The sequence below is a fragment of the Nicotiana tomentosiformis genome, chromosome 2, assembly GCF_000390325.3.
Source record: "Nicotiana tomentosiformis chromosome 2, ASM39032v3, whole genome shotgun sequence".
In the NCBI taxonomy this organism is placed as follows: Eukaryota; Viridiplantae; Streptophyta; class Magnoliopsida; order Solanales; family Solanaceae; genus Nicotiana; species Nicotiana tomentosiformis.
Window position 1 is genome coordinate 107,893,175 of NC_090813.1, and position 14,359 is coordinate 107,907,533.

The window sequence follows — 14,359 nt, forward strand, 5'->3', positions numbered from 1 at the left end:
ACAATACCACAATCCCTACACAAAGCAGTCCTACCGCCTCACCCCAATATATACGAGTGGAGGTGTATTCCACAATACCCCAATCCCTACACAAAGCGGTCCTACCACCTCACCCCAATATACGCATATGGAGGTGTACCACAATCCCTACACAAAGCGGTAATGCCGCCTCACCCCAATATATATGGGTGGAGGTGTAATCCTAATCACAATACCATATATAAACTCAAAGCAACATAGTTTGTCATTACATTTAGCGTCGTAATTACTCATATCATTGGAATACTTCATGTTCACGCTCATCATGGAGAAACACAACTCATTACATTAGCGCATGTATGGTAAATCAATAATTTGATTTCAATGGCACATGGGTCCAATTCCTTTTCTTAAGGTTCATCATCATTTAACAAAGGACATTTCATTATTCACTCCCTTGACCTCTTGAGGTCATTATCTAGGTTCATGACTCTTGGGGATTAACAATCGGAGTTATTTACATACATTATTTCAGAAGCATACAACTATAGTTGAAACCATTGGGACATACAACACTTCGAAATTCTCATTTAGGCAACGATCACATTTCATGTTCATGCTATCACTTACTTGTACTTGCCATGGGTGATCATAGAACATTAAGAGCATTTAGAACATTTAGGAACATCATAGTCTTTACTCGCAAGAACGTAGGGGCTTATAACACATTGGAAACAAAAGTACAAATACGTACATCTCATAACCTTTCACACCCTATATCACTTAATTCGTACTTTCAACCACTTACAACATTATTATTTCATTGGCTCTCTTAGCCATACATATGATTCTTCTTTCATGGCACAATGGCCGTATTTCATATTCCACACTTTCATATCTTTCCTTTCATGGATCATCATTCTAAATATCAACATATACAATATTCCGTAAATCACAACTTTAGGTTCATTAGTAATGAAGACTTTAAACACAATGAATTTCTTTCCGAGAAATGGAGTAAAATGATTGGCAATCGAAGCACAAGTTAAAATCATAAACAAGTAACACATCGTTTTTTCTTGAATTACTTTTTCCCAAAAGGGACAATACACAATTTCCACTCACGAATATGTAAGAATGCAAAACACATTGAAAATACTCACTAAACATAGCATTAGCTAAAACAGCCACAGATGGGCATCACTTGAGTTCATAAGCTTTTAGGCAATTCTATTTTCAAAGTTGGAGTGGTTGACTAGGTTGCTTAATATTATTTTTAAGGGGAAAAGGATGCCGGATGAGTGGAGGTGGAGTACGGTGGTTCCATTGTATAAGAACAAAGGTGATATCCAGAGTTGTAACAATTATAGGGGTATCAAATTACTGAGTCATACCATGAAAGTGTGGGAGAGGGTGGTTGAAGTGAGGGTGAGGATGGTAGTGTCTGTATTCGATAACCAGTTTGGATTCATGCCGGGTCGTTCGACTACAGAAGCTATACACCTTGTTAGAAGGTTGGTGGAATTATAGAGAGAGAGGAAGAAGGATCTGCACATGGTGTTTATTGACCTAGAGAAAGCGTATGACAAAGTTCCTAGAGAAATTCTCTGGAGATGCCTGGAGGCAAAAGGTGTGTTGGTTCCCTATATTATAGCGATTAAGGACATGTATGATGGGGCTAAGACTCGGGTTAGGACAGTAGGAGGCGACTCTGAGCATTTTCCGGTTGTAATGGGGTTACACCAAGGTTCTGCGCTCAGTCCGTTCTTATTCTCCCCGGTGATGGACGCGTTAACACACCATATTCAAGGGGATGTGCCATGGTGCATGCTATTCGCCGATGACATAGTTCTGATTGATGAGTCGCGAGCCGGTGTTAACGAGAGGCTGGAGGTTTGGAGACAGGCTCTTGAGTCTAAGGGTTTCAAGCTGAGCAAGACGAAGACGCAATATCTGGAGTGTAAGTTCAGCGCTGAGCCAGGAGATGTGGGCGTGGATGTGAGGCTTGATTCACAGGTCATCCCGAGTAGAGGCAGCTTCAAGTACCTTGGTTCGGTTATCCAGGGGGAGGGGAGATCGACGAGGATGTCACACACCGTATTGGGGTAGGATGGATGAAATGGAGGTTAGCATCTGGAGTCCTGTGTGACAAGAGAGTGCCATCGATACTCAAAGGTAAGCTTTATAAAGCGGTGGTTAGACCGGCCATGATGTATGGGGCTGAGTGTTGGCCCGTTAAGAACTCACATATCCAGAAGATGAAAGTAGCAGAAATGAGGATGTTGCGGTGGATGTGCGAGCATCATAGGATAGATAAGATTAGGAATGATGATATTCGGGAGAAGGTGCATGTGGCTCCCATCGATGACAAGATGCGGGAAGCGAGGCTTAGATGGTTCGGACATATTCAGAGGAGAAGCCCAGATGCTCCGGTACGGAGGTGTGAGCAGCTGGTTACAGAGGGCACGAGAAGAGGTAGAGGGTGGCCTAAGAAGTATTGGGGAGAGGTGATCAGGCAGGATATGGCGAGGCTCCAGATTTCCGAGGACATGACACTTGATAGGAAGATATGGAGGTCGAGTATTAGGGTTGTAGGTTAGGAGGTAGTTGAGTTGTGCCTTACTTCGTAACATGGTGGTACTAGCCATATAGGGTTATTGTCTAAGATAACTAGTGGGAATGTTGTGGCTTACTAGTTCGCTTTTCTGTGCAGGTCCTATTTACTAGCTATCGCTTTTGCTTTATATCTTTCTTCTAGATTTCATGGTGTTCCTATTTTTTTTATGACTGTTATGGTGATACTAATATTTACTAATATTGTCTCCCTTTCTTTGCATCTTTCTTCTGGATTTCATGGTGTTCCTATTTATCCTATGATTGTTGTGATACTAATATTGTCTCTTTTTGTCTTTTTTTTTTCTTTTTTTAATTTTTTTTAGCCGAGGGTCTTTCGGAAACAGCCTCTCTACTCCTTCGAGGTAGGGGTAAGGTCTGCGTACACACTACCCTCCCCAGACCCCATTAGTGGAATTTTACTGGGTTGTTGTTGTTGTTATTTTCAAAGTTAATTTTAGAATAGTTGAATCAAAGCTCATTTTAAATCTTTCTCACATCATCTCATTTCATGGGCACCATTGGCCACAAGTATAACTTTCACTCTTCGCACATTGGCCACACTTTATATCCCCAATTCACTTATTTCACTTCCAACCATCTATGTAGGTTATCAACAATAAGACATTTTCAATCAATATTTTAGGTATACATATGAGCAATTAAGAGTCTTAAGCATACTGAGTTTTCTCACACAATTTGACATCATAACCTTCCTTTGAAACACCACTCAAAGACATAGCATTTTAATACACATATCATTCTTGAACACATTCTCAAAAAATAAAATAATGTGATAGGAACATTCAGAACACGTTTTGAATACATAATTCTTGATACTTTGCTTATTTGGGACATTCAAATTGATTGAAAACAACCCGGAACATAGAATAAGGAACTTGAGACACCCATACTTGAAACTTACAGGAACATCATTGAATTCAATTCTAAGAAGGAAGTTTAGCCAACATACCTCGCTTTGAGCTTTCCTTAAATTACTATAACGTCCCGAAAATTCTAGAAATCCCAATCTATTTTGAGACATAACAAAATTGAACCATAATTAGGAAGATATCCATGGTCTCAGCTCATTTCAGCATTTTATCAAACACTAGGTGTTCAACTTTAACTACAAAGTTCTTCTACAAGATTTTCTTCACTCCACAACCCTATCTTTACTTATTTCAGCTCAACAATCTTCCCACAAACCTTATTAGTACAAGCATGTATAAATAATAATCTTACACCCAAGAATCATACTCCCAATCAACCATCTTTTATCCAAATCCGAAATTGAAAACTAGGGTATGGAACCTTACCTCTTAGATGAAGATCTTGTGAGATTTCCTTGTTGGATTTCAAAGCTTGGGCAAGATCTTGATGAACAAAATACTTCATCTACTTTCTCTCTCTATAACACTCTCACTTCTCTCTAAAAAACTTCAGATAATTGCCCCTAAATAAGCCCCAAAGCCTATTTATCAAAAATGGGGTCGGGTTATGAAAATAGAAAAAATAACCCTCCGAAATTAGGTCTGCGGCCGCATAATGGACCGCATAATGGATATGCGGGTCGAAAAATACACCGCAAAATCGGTGCCAATAACTGGGCTGTACTAGTCCATTTTGCGACCAATTTGCGGTCGTAGAAGCACTTTCGCGATCGCAGAATCTCATTTTTCCAGCATTTGATAATTTGGTCATAACTTCTTGTAGGAGTGTACAAATGACGAACGGTTTGAAGTGTTGGAAACTAGAGTCAAAGGCTTTAATTTGATAGGTAGATCATCTCCTAAGTAGTTATAGTTTGGTAGCAGCATGCGTTTGAAATAGGATCTTGTGCGAACTCACTTGAAACTTTATCTCATCATAAAATTTTCAACTTGACTTAGCCTTGGGGATCTTCTTAGACCATAAACCATTCTTAATGCACGTCATACATATATTATCATGATCAATTGATATCATTTATATAATAGTCCTTGTCTACACACAAAATAATATAATTAGCGCACATCAACTTTCTTAATAGCGTTTAAGTACTTCAAAATTTTCCGGGGTGTTACACTTGCCCTCACATATATTTCATGTGGCTTTATGAGTCTCCCGTTAGTAATGGAGGGCATATACGAGCCCATTTATTGACGGCAATGACAGAATAGAGACCAACTTTTAACAGAGGGCTAGCTTGTCCTATTTTGCATAGTAAAGGGGTATTGTATGCCCTTTTCCGTTTAATATATACTACATATAGATATTAGTATTAATGGGGAGTAGGTGAAGTTTTTAACTTTGAAGTTGATGGTAATTGTGAAGATTCATTTTTCCAATTTTGTGACATGTTAATACTTATTGCCTCTGTTTCAATATTGATGATATATTTTGATGATATATTTCGTTTATCAAGAGTCCATTTAATAAAATTTTGAAGTTAAATTAGTTTAGTTCACCTCAATATTTTAAAATTAAAATTTAAATATTAAAAAATTATACGAAAAGTACTGTAAGTTGCAACTTTTCTCATATCAATATGAGAAAAAAATATTTTAAAATATTGGTCAAACTTCATACTGTTGACTCTCGATAAACTAAATATTTTATCTAAATTGAAATGAAGGATGTATTTACTTTTTATTGAAATACACGCCATTGGTTTAACCATAACCTATCTACACCTCTTGCCTTCGACAAATAAGGTTGGTGTGCTCTAATTTAATCATTCTTGTAAGTAGAGGCGAAGCTATGTTGGCCCAAGGGTGGTCAACTGACTACCCTTCGCCGAAAAATTATACTACGTATAAGGTAAAATATTACTTGTTATTGATTAAAAATAGACTTTGAATACCCTTGAAAAGTGCTAGATATGTCCCTGTACTATTGAAAAATAGTTATTAGTATCCCCCGTTATACTATTCTTCACTATCTGCCCCTGTCGTTACCCATTTTAATATTTCTGCCCCCACATTTAACGGAGTCGTGCCCTGCATACACGTGGCAGTTTTTTAAGTGTCCAGACCTATTTTCCATTTTCAACCTAGTATCCATACCCGTAACTCCAGACCCATTTACATTACCTTTTTCACTCTCCTTAACTTCATCATTAGTGCAATTTATAACTTTTCCTTATATCTATCTCTTCCCTTTCTTTGCATTAGGTTTTTCTTTTACAAAATTCTCTTTCCTTGAAAACTAATATTTTTCATCGGCCTAAGCTAATCTAGTGCGAACAAAATTAGCACAGACAATTTAAGAACACAAAAACTAGATTTTAGTTAATATGTATTAATGCTAAGCTAAACTAACCAAGAGTAAACAACGAAATGGAGTTAGAACACATTAAAGTGCAATTGTAAAATTGCAGCAATTTTCAGAATTATGCAAAGTTCTTGAAGATAAACAACTGCTGCATTTTGAGCTGTCAAAAGTCGACCAAATCTCGACCAAATCTAGTTCAAATTTGTCCCAAATAACCTTCCAATCTAGTTCAATCCCAAGACCTTCAAGGTTCAACAATGACATTTATGTTTTTTTAAATTTTGTAATGAGATTCTTCTTCTTCAATCCAAGTTTCAACAGTGTACTAACAACTGAAGCTTGATAAACAATACTAATTACAATAGAAAGTACCAATTCGAACAAACATCAACGAAATTAAAATACCCAGTTCATCTTTTTCGAGTTCAAACATCAAACCCACATCTAAATTTCAAAGTTTGTTCATCAATAGTGGATCTAAAATTTTCGCACAAAACTCAAACTACCAGCATCACAAAGAACTTGAAAGTTATTCAAGTGTTCGAATACCAAATCGTCCAAACAATGAGCCACGGTTTGAGTTTAAGTTTTCAGCTCCCGATTTAAAACACAACTAACTCTTAAAACTCAAACTTGAAATTTCTACTACGGTCCCGATTTGAAACACAACCAACTCTTAAAACTCAAACTTGAAATTTCGGACCCGTTTGGCCATAGATTTTGCCAAAATAAACTTGGGTTTTATTTGGCAAACACATGTTTGGCCATAGATTTTGCCTACATTTTGGCCAAATCCCAAATCCCAAATCTCAAATCTCAAAACCAACTCAATAGCTGATTTTGGGCCAAAATATCACTATTATATTTTTAAAAAATTACCCTAAACTTTTATATTTTATAAAAGAGCCCACCATTTATTATTTTGTAACGATGTTGCTTCGTCTTCTCGGTCATCTGATATTGTATCATATAGTTCATTATAAAAATGATAATTTTGTATCAAATTTATTTATGTTCAGGACTATGGTTTGCGATAATATAATGAATGTTATTGATAATGATACCGTTGGATATTTGTGATAGTTTTTAGAACTTGTGGGTATAAGTCATGTTTCATGTTTTTTCAAACCAAACTTCACCCAAAACAGATGTCCAAACACATTTTCATCTTCAAACCAAACTTCACCCAAATCAGATTTTTCAAAATAAATTTGGGAATCTATGGCCAAACGCTAGCTTCAGCTCCCGAAGTTAAAGAATTATCTAACTTTTTTTTTTTTTGAATCCAGCAGCCTTAGATGGGCTGAAACAGTTTCCTCCGTATAAACGAAGGAGAAGAACCATATATATGGATTAGATTTAGGGTTCTTTTGGGGTGGATTTGGATATCGGGTCGGGGATGAACGAGTAGGGTAAAAGGGTAGATGGTTAAATTGTTTAAGATCGTGCCACGTGTCTTATAGAAAGAGTCCGTTAAATGTGGGAGCAAAAATATTAAAATAGGTAACGGCAAAGCAACACATCTGATTTCAAACGAGAACAATATTTATTTATTAATTAAATTGTCTTACACAAAAGTTGAAGTCATGCAACATGCCTGGAGGCTGAAAATATAGCGTCAAATTTGAGGTATTTTTTTCTTTCTTTCTCTAGGGTACAAAAGTTCAAACTCCATTTTAATACTTTTTCATTAAAATAATAAAACCCAACACGTGAACCTAGGGAGGAAATTTAATAAACACCCACCTTCAACTATCCTCAGCAAACATGGCTTCAGAGTCGCAACATCTAACCTGTCATTTAGTTTTGGTCCCTTCACTTGTTCAAACAACCATTAGTTTTCCAAATTAATACACTTTCTTGTTTTGATATAAAGATTTTTAAAAAGAACAAGAGGGGAAATTAAACTAACAAGTAATAACAAAACCAAAGATTAACCAACTGGCTAACTTCCAAAAAAATCGTCAATTTGGAATTTAATGCAATTAAGAATGCAATTCGATGTTTGATAGGCAGTTCTGGATATTCAGAGAATAGAAACACCAGATATAGGACAACCATAGTGTAGCATTCACAGTAGGAGTGAACTCATCCCCAATAACCAATGACCAAAGGCAGCTCCAATCCATGTTCCAATCTTCTATGTCAAGGAGATGCATGTAGCTACTAGTCACAAATCCTCCTAATTGTGTTAAAACTTAATTCCTCTTTAGTCGTGGATAAACACAACTGCCTTGAGATGGAATGCTTGTCTTGCTCTTTATATATACTATTGTTCAACTGCTATTCTGCTATCCTCTGTGCGTGGTGGTCTCCATTTGCGGTTAAAGATATTCTTCTCTATGGTTTTCTGGGGCTTCAATCTTTCATCAAGAAGCTCCAGCAACTCTTGCAATCCAACACCTGTTAAGGCAGACGTCTTGACATGTGTATCTGTAGCAGACTCAGAAACGGACTGGGTTTCGCTACTAATAACATCCGACTTCATAGAGTGGTTGTTTTGCTGGACCTCAGTACTCCCACAGCCCACCGAGGAACTATTATAATCAACCCAGGAATCTTGTTCATCACCTGAGACCAACCATTCATCAGTGTAGTTACCTTGTTGATCATCTATAACCTGTCCAAGCTTTTCTGATTGCTCAAAGTCCTCATTTTCATTAGCACCATAATCAGGGAGGTCCTCTTCACACAAGTTATTGGATGCAACATCATTGTTTTCGTCTGACCAGCTAGAAACTTCATGCTCGTTGCAATAACCATCTCCAACGAAATCCTCGTGAAGATCAATCTACATAAATATAAAAGTACTGAAGCAATGCATCTGGATCCATGTATTAGAACTTCCGATTATCACCGCCTGTCCTTAAATTTTGGGAATGGTAGTTATTTTCCCTACCTTATTCCAAACTTCAATCATATTCTGGAGCTTATGCTCAGAGACTCCTATCTGCCCAAGAACCTGCAACACTGCTTCCCGCTGCTCCTTTAGGTCTGGTGCACTTGAGTCCAGCACATGCTGCAACAATTAAGCAATCCGTCAGATTAGAAGCTTCTAAGTTCAAGCAACTTTCCTTCAGCTCAAGGATTTGCAATTTTGAGTTGAATAGTTGTGTGGAGCTATAGTCGCCAGCACATAGTAAGTTAACAAAATCAAAAATGTAATTAGACAAAGAAGATAACCACAAGGAGGTCGGCTTCAACAACTTCTTCCAATGTTGCATGAAAGGCTTCAACTAGCTGCAAAAACAAGAAGTCTCCAAGTGATTCTGAAGGTCTTTGATGCCATAACAAGAGGAGGAGCGGGTACTGACACTATCCACTCACCTGTGTTGGCAAATCCGATATGAATCCCACAGTATCACTGAGCAGCACTTTCCTTCTGCATATGAAGTATTTAATCAATTGACCAAAAAAGGGCCGAGCCATCAGCCTTGGGGGACGGCATAAATCACTTTTGCAACTTTAAAATTTAGTAAAGTCAATTATTTAGACATCCCATCTACTTAAGAAAATCTCATGGACCTCCACTCACTGAGAGAAATATCATAGAACCTACTTGTATAACAGTAGAGGTCTATTTGAATACTCGGAGCAAGATAGCCTCATTTTTTAAAATTGATTGTTAGCGAAACTTCGACTACTTTTTCCAATAAAAAGTTAAATGAAAATACAAAAGTTAACTGCATGGAGAAAACAGTAAGTGAACTCATTAAACTTGAAGTCCATCAGCAATTAACTTTTAGTCATAAGCTACAACGTATAAAATTTGTCAAATTTCTCTCTCTTGGCTCTCCTATAGATTTTAGGTAAGACATTACCATTGTAACACAAAATTCGAATAAGAACTTTAATTTTTATGACACTATTGCTTTTAATAGCACAAATAACAGCGGCAGAGGTATGTGTAACAAAACATTAAACTTGAGGAGAAATCTTAGATATTTTCTTTGGGAAAAGTAAAGAAGATATCCTAGATATTTCTCAGATTAAAAGGAAGTCCACTTATTTTTTTTGAGAATAAAGGGACGTCCACTTAATTTCGCTAAACTAGATGGAAGGTCTTACTAATTCACCCAATTTTGTATTACCCTGATGGGAGAATGACACTTCTTAACTTGGGGTCCACTGTGGCAAACAATCTGCAAATGAAGAGCCCAAATGTCAGATAGTGTCATATAACTCATCTTGCCAGCATAAGATATAGAAGGGCATGGTGGCAAGTTAGGAGTTAAAAGCTTAATAGACAGCCAGCATCAGAATGAAAGTACAGACTAGCAACTGCTTTACCATACCGATCATCGCAGTAGAGATAACTGTCCGAGACTGCACTAACTAAGGTAGATTTCCCCTGTTAAAGAAACAAACTCAATGAATACCGAGAGATTGCATTAATATCAAACTAAAGGGATTCATGTAGTTCTGATCAACCTACAGCATTTGTGTAACCAACAACAGCAACTGTAGGAATTTCTTGACCATCTGGTCCTCCATGCCTCTTGCGAGCAGCGCGTTGCAAAGCTCGTGTGCGACGAACCTCTTTAATTTCAGATAACAACTGATTCCTCCGTTCTAAAATTCTGAAACCGAAGGCAGTTAGAGTAGAAATATATCATATGGATACAGGCATGAGCTAAACGATATTGGACCATCATCAGGCAAGTGGTGACAATACCAAAGGGAGTGTTTAAAGTATATACTAGAAAACCTATACTATTGACTGAAAATAATTCACCAATCAAAAAAGAAAATTGGAAAAGGAGTGATACATATTTCTGTTGACAAACTTTTCAGGGAATAATCATATATTATCACATTCTATTTTTCTAGTTACTAATCATTTTCATTTTTCTTGACAAGTAGTTCCATAAAATAGACATGTGATCACTAAAAATACGATAAGTTTATAGCCACTGAAAGGAGTAATAGTTGCTATTATACATACTAAATCACTGTCCTTTAGACAGAAGACAAAATGCAACTAATCCTATTCCATGCTTGAGGTTCATTCATCCAATCAGCTTCATTATGCATCAAAGTCTCTAATATAGTAAGTCAGGCTCATATTCATTTGACTCTCAAATAACCTTCCTAACAGTTAACAGAGATGCCTTGCATAATGACGTATAGACAGAGTTGTGTACGCATAACATTCACATTCAATATATTGCTATAGCTAACTTGACAGAAAGTTTGACTTCCAGCTTTGTCTACAGCAATAATAAGAACTAAGCCTCAGTGCCAAGCTAGTTGGGCTTATGAATTCCCAATATCCATTTCGCTCGATTTAACATTAGAGGTTCTCTACAATTTCTACAGATAGACTAAAACCTTTCCAGCTTTATCTGTCCACAAAAGATTTAGAATAATAAAATAATACATCTTCTCAGTCAGAGTGAGTGACAAACCTTCGCCGCTGAAGCTGCAATTCTGTCTCTCCAGCACCACTAATGAAACCACGTCCCCCACTTCCTCTCCTGCAAGTGAAAATGGCATACTTCAGATACTTCGGGGCCAGCAAATGTTGTTTCCCAAACTTTAGCAATCATCTTAATTACAGAGAAAATATTATTGATAAGTGGATACGTGTGACCAGAAATCAATTCATTGAATTTCCAAAACATCCTTTAATATGGATTAAGTCAGCAAGCAATAAAGTTACCCTCTGGCACTAACTACTTCAGCTTCTCCAGCTACACCAAAAGCATAACGTCCACCAGGACCACGTAAACGAACAAGCCGGCTTTTCTTGTACATAAGTGCAGCCAACTCAGCCTGTAAGTTAATGGAAAGTCAAAGGGACTGCGGAGAACTAAGTATTCCCTATAGGTCCAGAAACTATCATGTGAGAATACATCGAACACCATAGCAGAGAGTAGTTCACCTGTAGTTTTGCTTCCTTCGTCTGAGCATGTGCATTGAAAATCTCTATTATAAGGCCCACACGGTCCAGAACAGGTTTACCCCAAGCCCGCTGCCAGTGAAAGGACAAAACATAAACAGAAAAGGAAAAGGGAAATACAGTAAGCCCTTTGCCAATGGATAATTGTGGCTATGAGAAACATGTTTGTCCTAAGATAATAAATATACTAACAAGTACAGCAAGTTAGCAACTTTTCCAATGGCTCAATTAATTTATTTTTTCACCAGAAAATGAATAGACCAACAAATACAATGACTTACCTCTAAATTACGCTGCTGTATGCCAGTGAGAATTGCATTTACAAAAATGGCATCTATCCCTTCCTGCCAACAAAATGGTGGTGACCAACATCAACCTGATCAGCCGCTAACAGTTCCATAATACAGGGAGAGATTACTGAATTTACTAAATTGCATCCAGATATTAAATCCTCTACCTTACTTTCCAGAGCATTTACATGGCATTTAACATTATCCACAGTTCCAGGTCCGAAAAACGTATCTGTCATATCATAGCAAGCACAATGCACAAATCATTTCAAAATTAAGTGATGGATAAAATAATTAGCAATAGCTAGCCATCCTTCCTACTGATAACTTCAGGAAGACTCCAACTCTCCACCTCGAACAACAATTGGGCTCTTATGAAAGGAAGAATATCAGAGCATACGTGACCACCTGAGTTACTATAGGACAAACATATACTAGAGACAACTATAAACAATACTTGCTTTGAGTGTTATATTCTTCTTCTAATATACTCCCTCTATTTCATTTTATTTGAACCTGTTTATATTGGCATGGAGTTTAACAAAGAAACACTTTTCGAAACTTGTGGTCTTAAACATGCTATAAGTTGTGTGGCTATAGGACTTTTGAAACTTGTGGTCTTAACAATGACATAACATTTGTGTGGCTAAAAAGATTGTTATTAAGGGTAAAATGAGAAAGTTTATGTTAAAATAATAACGGGTCATTCTTTTTGGGACAGACCAAAAAGAAAATAAGGTCACGTAAACTAGAACAAATGGAGTCCTTTATTCCCTCAGTTCAAGCATATTCTTGGACAACGCAAGCATATTAAGCTCATTTCTAAATTGTTTCCAACTTGCGAGATGAGTTTAACCTTGCAGATCCAAGTTCTCGGTGTTACAAGCTACAGTTGAGCTAACTCTTGCTACACTCCCCACAAATTAAGCTTCCTATTTCCTACAGAATTTTAATGCATGTACTCCTCGGTTTCATACAATTGATCCCAACTAGTTTGGAATTGAGTTGTAGCAGTAATAGTTGTTGTTGTTATTGTTGCTGCTGCATTACAGCTGGGTATCAGCTAAAACGAAAAGTATTACTCCTACTAAACAAAACAGGGGAACAATGGTAGGGAAAACGCACCAGCGCGAGTTGATCGAGCAGCAGGGTTTTGGACGACAAGATGAGGGGGCAATTGTTTATCAAGGAACTCAGTATCATATAACCCATCTCTTTGCTCCTCAAGGGAGTTAGCCAGGTTCAGTGCCTCCTCAAGCTTAGGCTTGAGAATGGAATCAGGCCGAAGCCGAGGCTGAACAACAAATAGCTTTGGAGGACTCTTTGGGTCCGTATTGAACTCATCTCCTGACCCATCTTGATGCTTCTGTAGAAGCAGCGAGCTACTAAGCGATGACACAGAATGGAATGAAGACTTTTCAGTAAACGGTGGTGATGGGTTAACGGGCAAGTGGGTTGATTGAGCTGGTAGAGAGATGGAGAAATGAGAGAAGTGGCGAAGGGCTTGAGGAAGGGAAAATTTGGGGGTTGAGGAAGATCGCAAGTGAAAAATTGTTCGGAACATCGGAGACGACAGTGTTCCTTAGGCGTTCTCTGCCGGTGTCAACTGACATTTTACGCCATGAATAGGTAATAACAGTTGCTGCCGGTGGAGTTGCGTACTGAGTTGGGCCAAAACCGTAGTTGAGACTTATGGTTTTGTTGTCTGGACGGCCCAACCCTTGTTGACAGGCTTAAATTTTGTCATGTGGCTCTCAATTTTGCCTCATCCATTGAATTTGTACTCACTTTTAAAAAATAGCTAACTTCATATATATACACTTTTTTTTGTGAAAAGACACATATATTTTTTTCTCTTCTTCTTCTTAGATGTTGCTTTTATCTTCTTTGTGCTTAGGATTTCTTCTTCTTCTTAATTGCAAAATAAATTTGTTGAATTTATTATTGTTTTGACAATTTGATGATCAGGATTTGTTCTTTTACGATATTAAGTTATATTTTAAATTTGAACTCATTTGGAGTAAATATGGGTGTTGAATTGTGTATTGAATTATTGAAATTCGAAGAACAAGTTTATGTTTAAGAACTTAAGATTCGAAATATGAAGTTGCATTTGAACAGATTGAACTACATAAGATTCGAATTTCTGAATTTACATTTGATAAATAGAAAAACTACAGATTTGATTTTTGAAGTTGAATTAAAGAAGTTGAACTACTTAAGATTCGAATTTCTAAAGTTGTATTTGAAATATAGAAGAACTTCTAATTTGATTTTCTGAAGTTGTATTGAAGAGATTAAACTACTTCATATTCGAGCG

General features: G+C 37.1%; 1 protein-coding gene across 1 annotated transcript; it reads right to left on the bottom strand.

Moving 5' to 3' along the window:
- Nucleotides 1-7,780: 7,780 nt before the first annotated feature.
- LOC104101161 (GTP-binding protein At3g49725, chloroplastic) lies at nucleotides 7,781-13,707 on the bottom strand. The gene is made up of 13 exons (XM_009608581.4): nucleotides 13,165-13,707; nucleotides 12,207-12,271; nucleotides 12,031-12,093; nucleotides 11,732-11,821; nucleotides 11,510-11,622; nucleotides 11,256-11,324; nucleotides 10,283-10,427; nucleotides 10,143-10,198; nucleotides 9,939-9,989; nucleotides 9,175-9,229; nucleotides 9,031-9,087; nucleotides 8,747-8,866; nucleotides 7,781-8,638 (listed from the first exon to the last, which is right to left on the bottom strand). Exons 1-13 carry the CDS (start codon nucleotides 13,601-13,603, stop codon nucleotides 8,117-8,119), a joined length of 1,845 nt encoding a protein of 614 aa, XP_009606876.1. The 5' UTR covers nucleotides 13,604-13,707; the 3' UTR covers nucleotides 7,781-8,116.
- Nucleotides 13,708-14,359: the final 652 nt, after the last annotated feature.

Coding starts and splice junctions, on each gene's coding strand:
- LOC104101161 (XM_009608581.4), bottom strand. CDS start 13,603: ATGTTCCGAACAATTTTTCACTTGCGATCTTCCTCAACCCCCAAATTT. Junction 10,199..10,282: donor TTGTTGGTTACACAAATGCT/GTAGGTTGATCA, acceptor TTTCTTTAACAG/GGGAAATCTACCTTAGTTAG. Junction 8,639..8,746: donor TGATTGAAGTTTGGAATAAG/GTAGGGAAAATA, acceptor ATATTTATGTAG/ATTGATCTTCACGAGGATTT.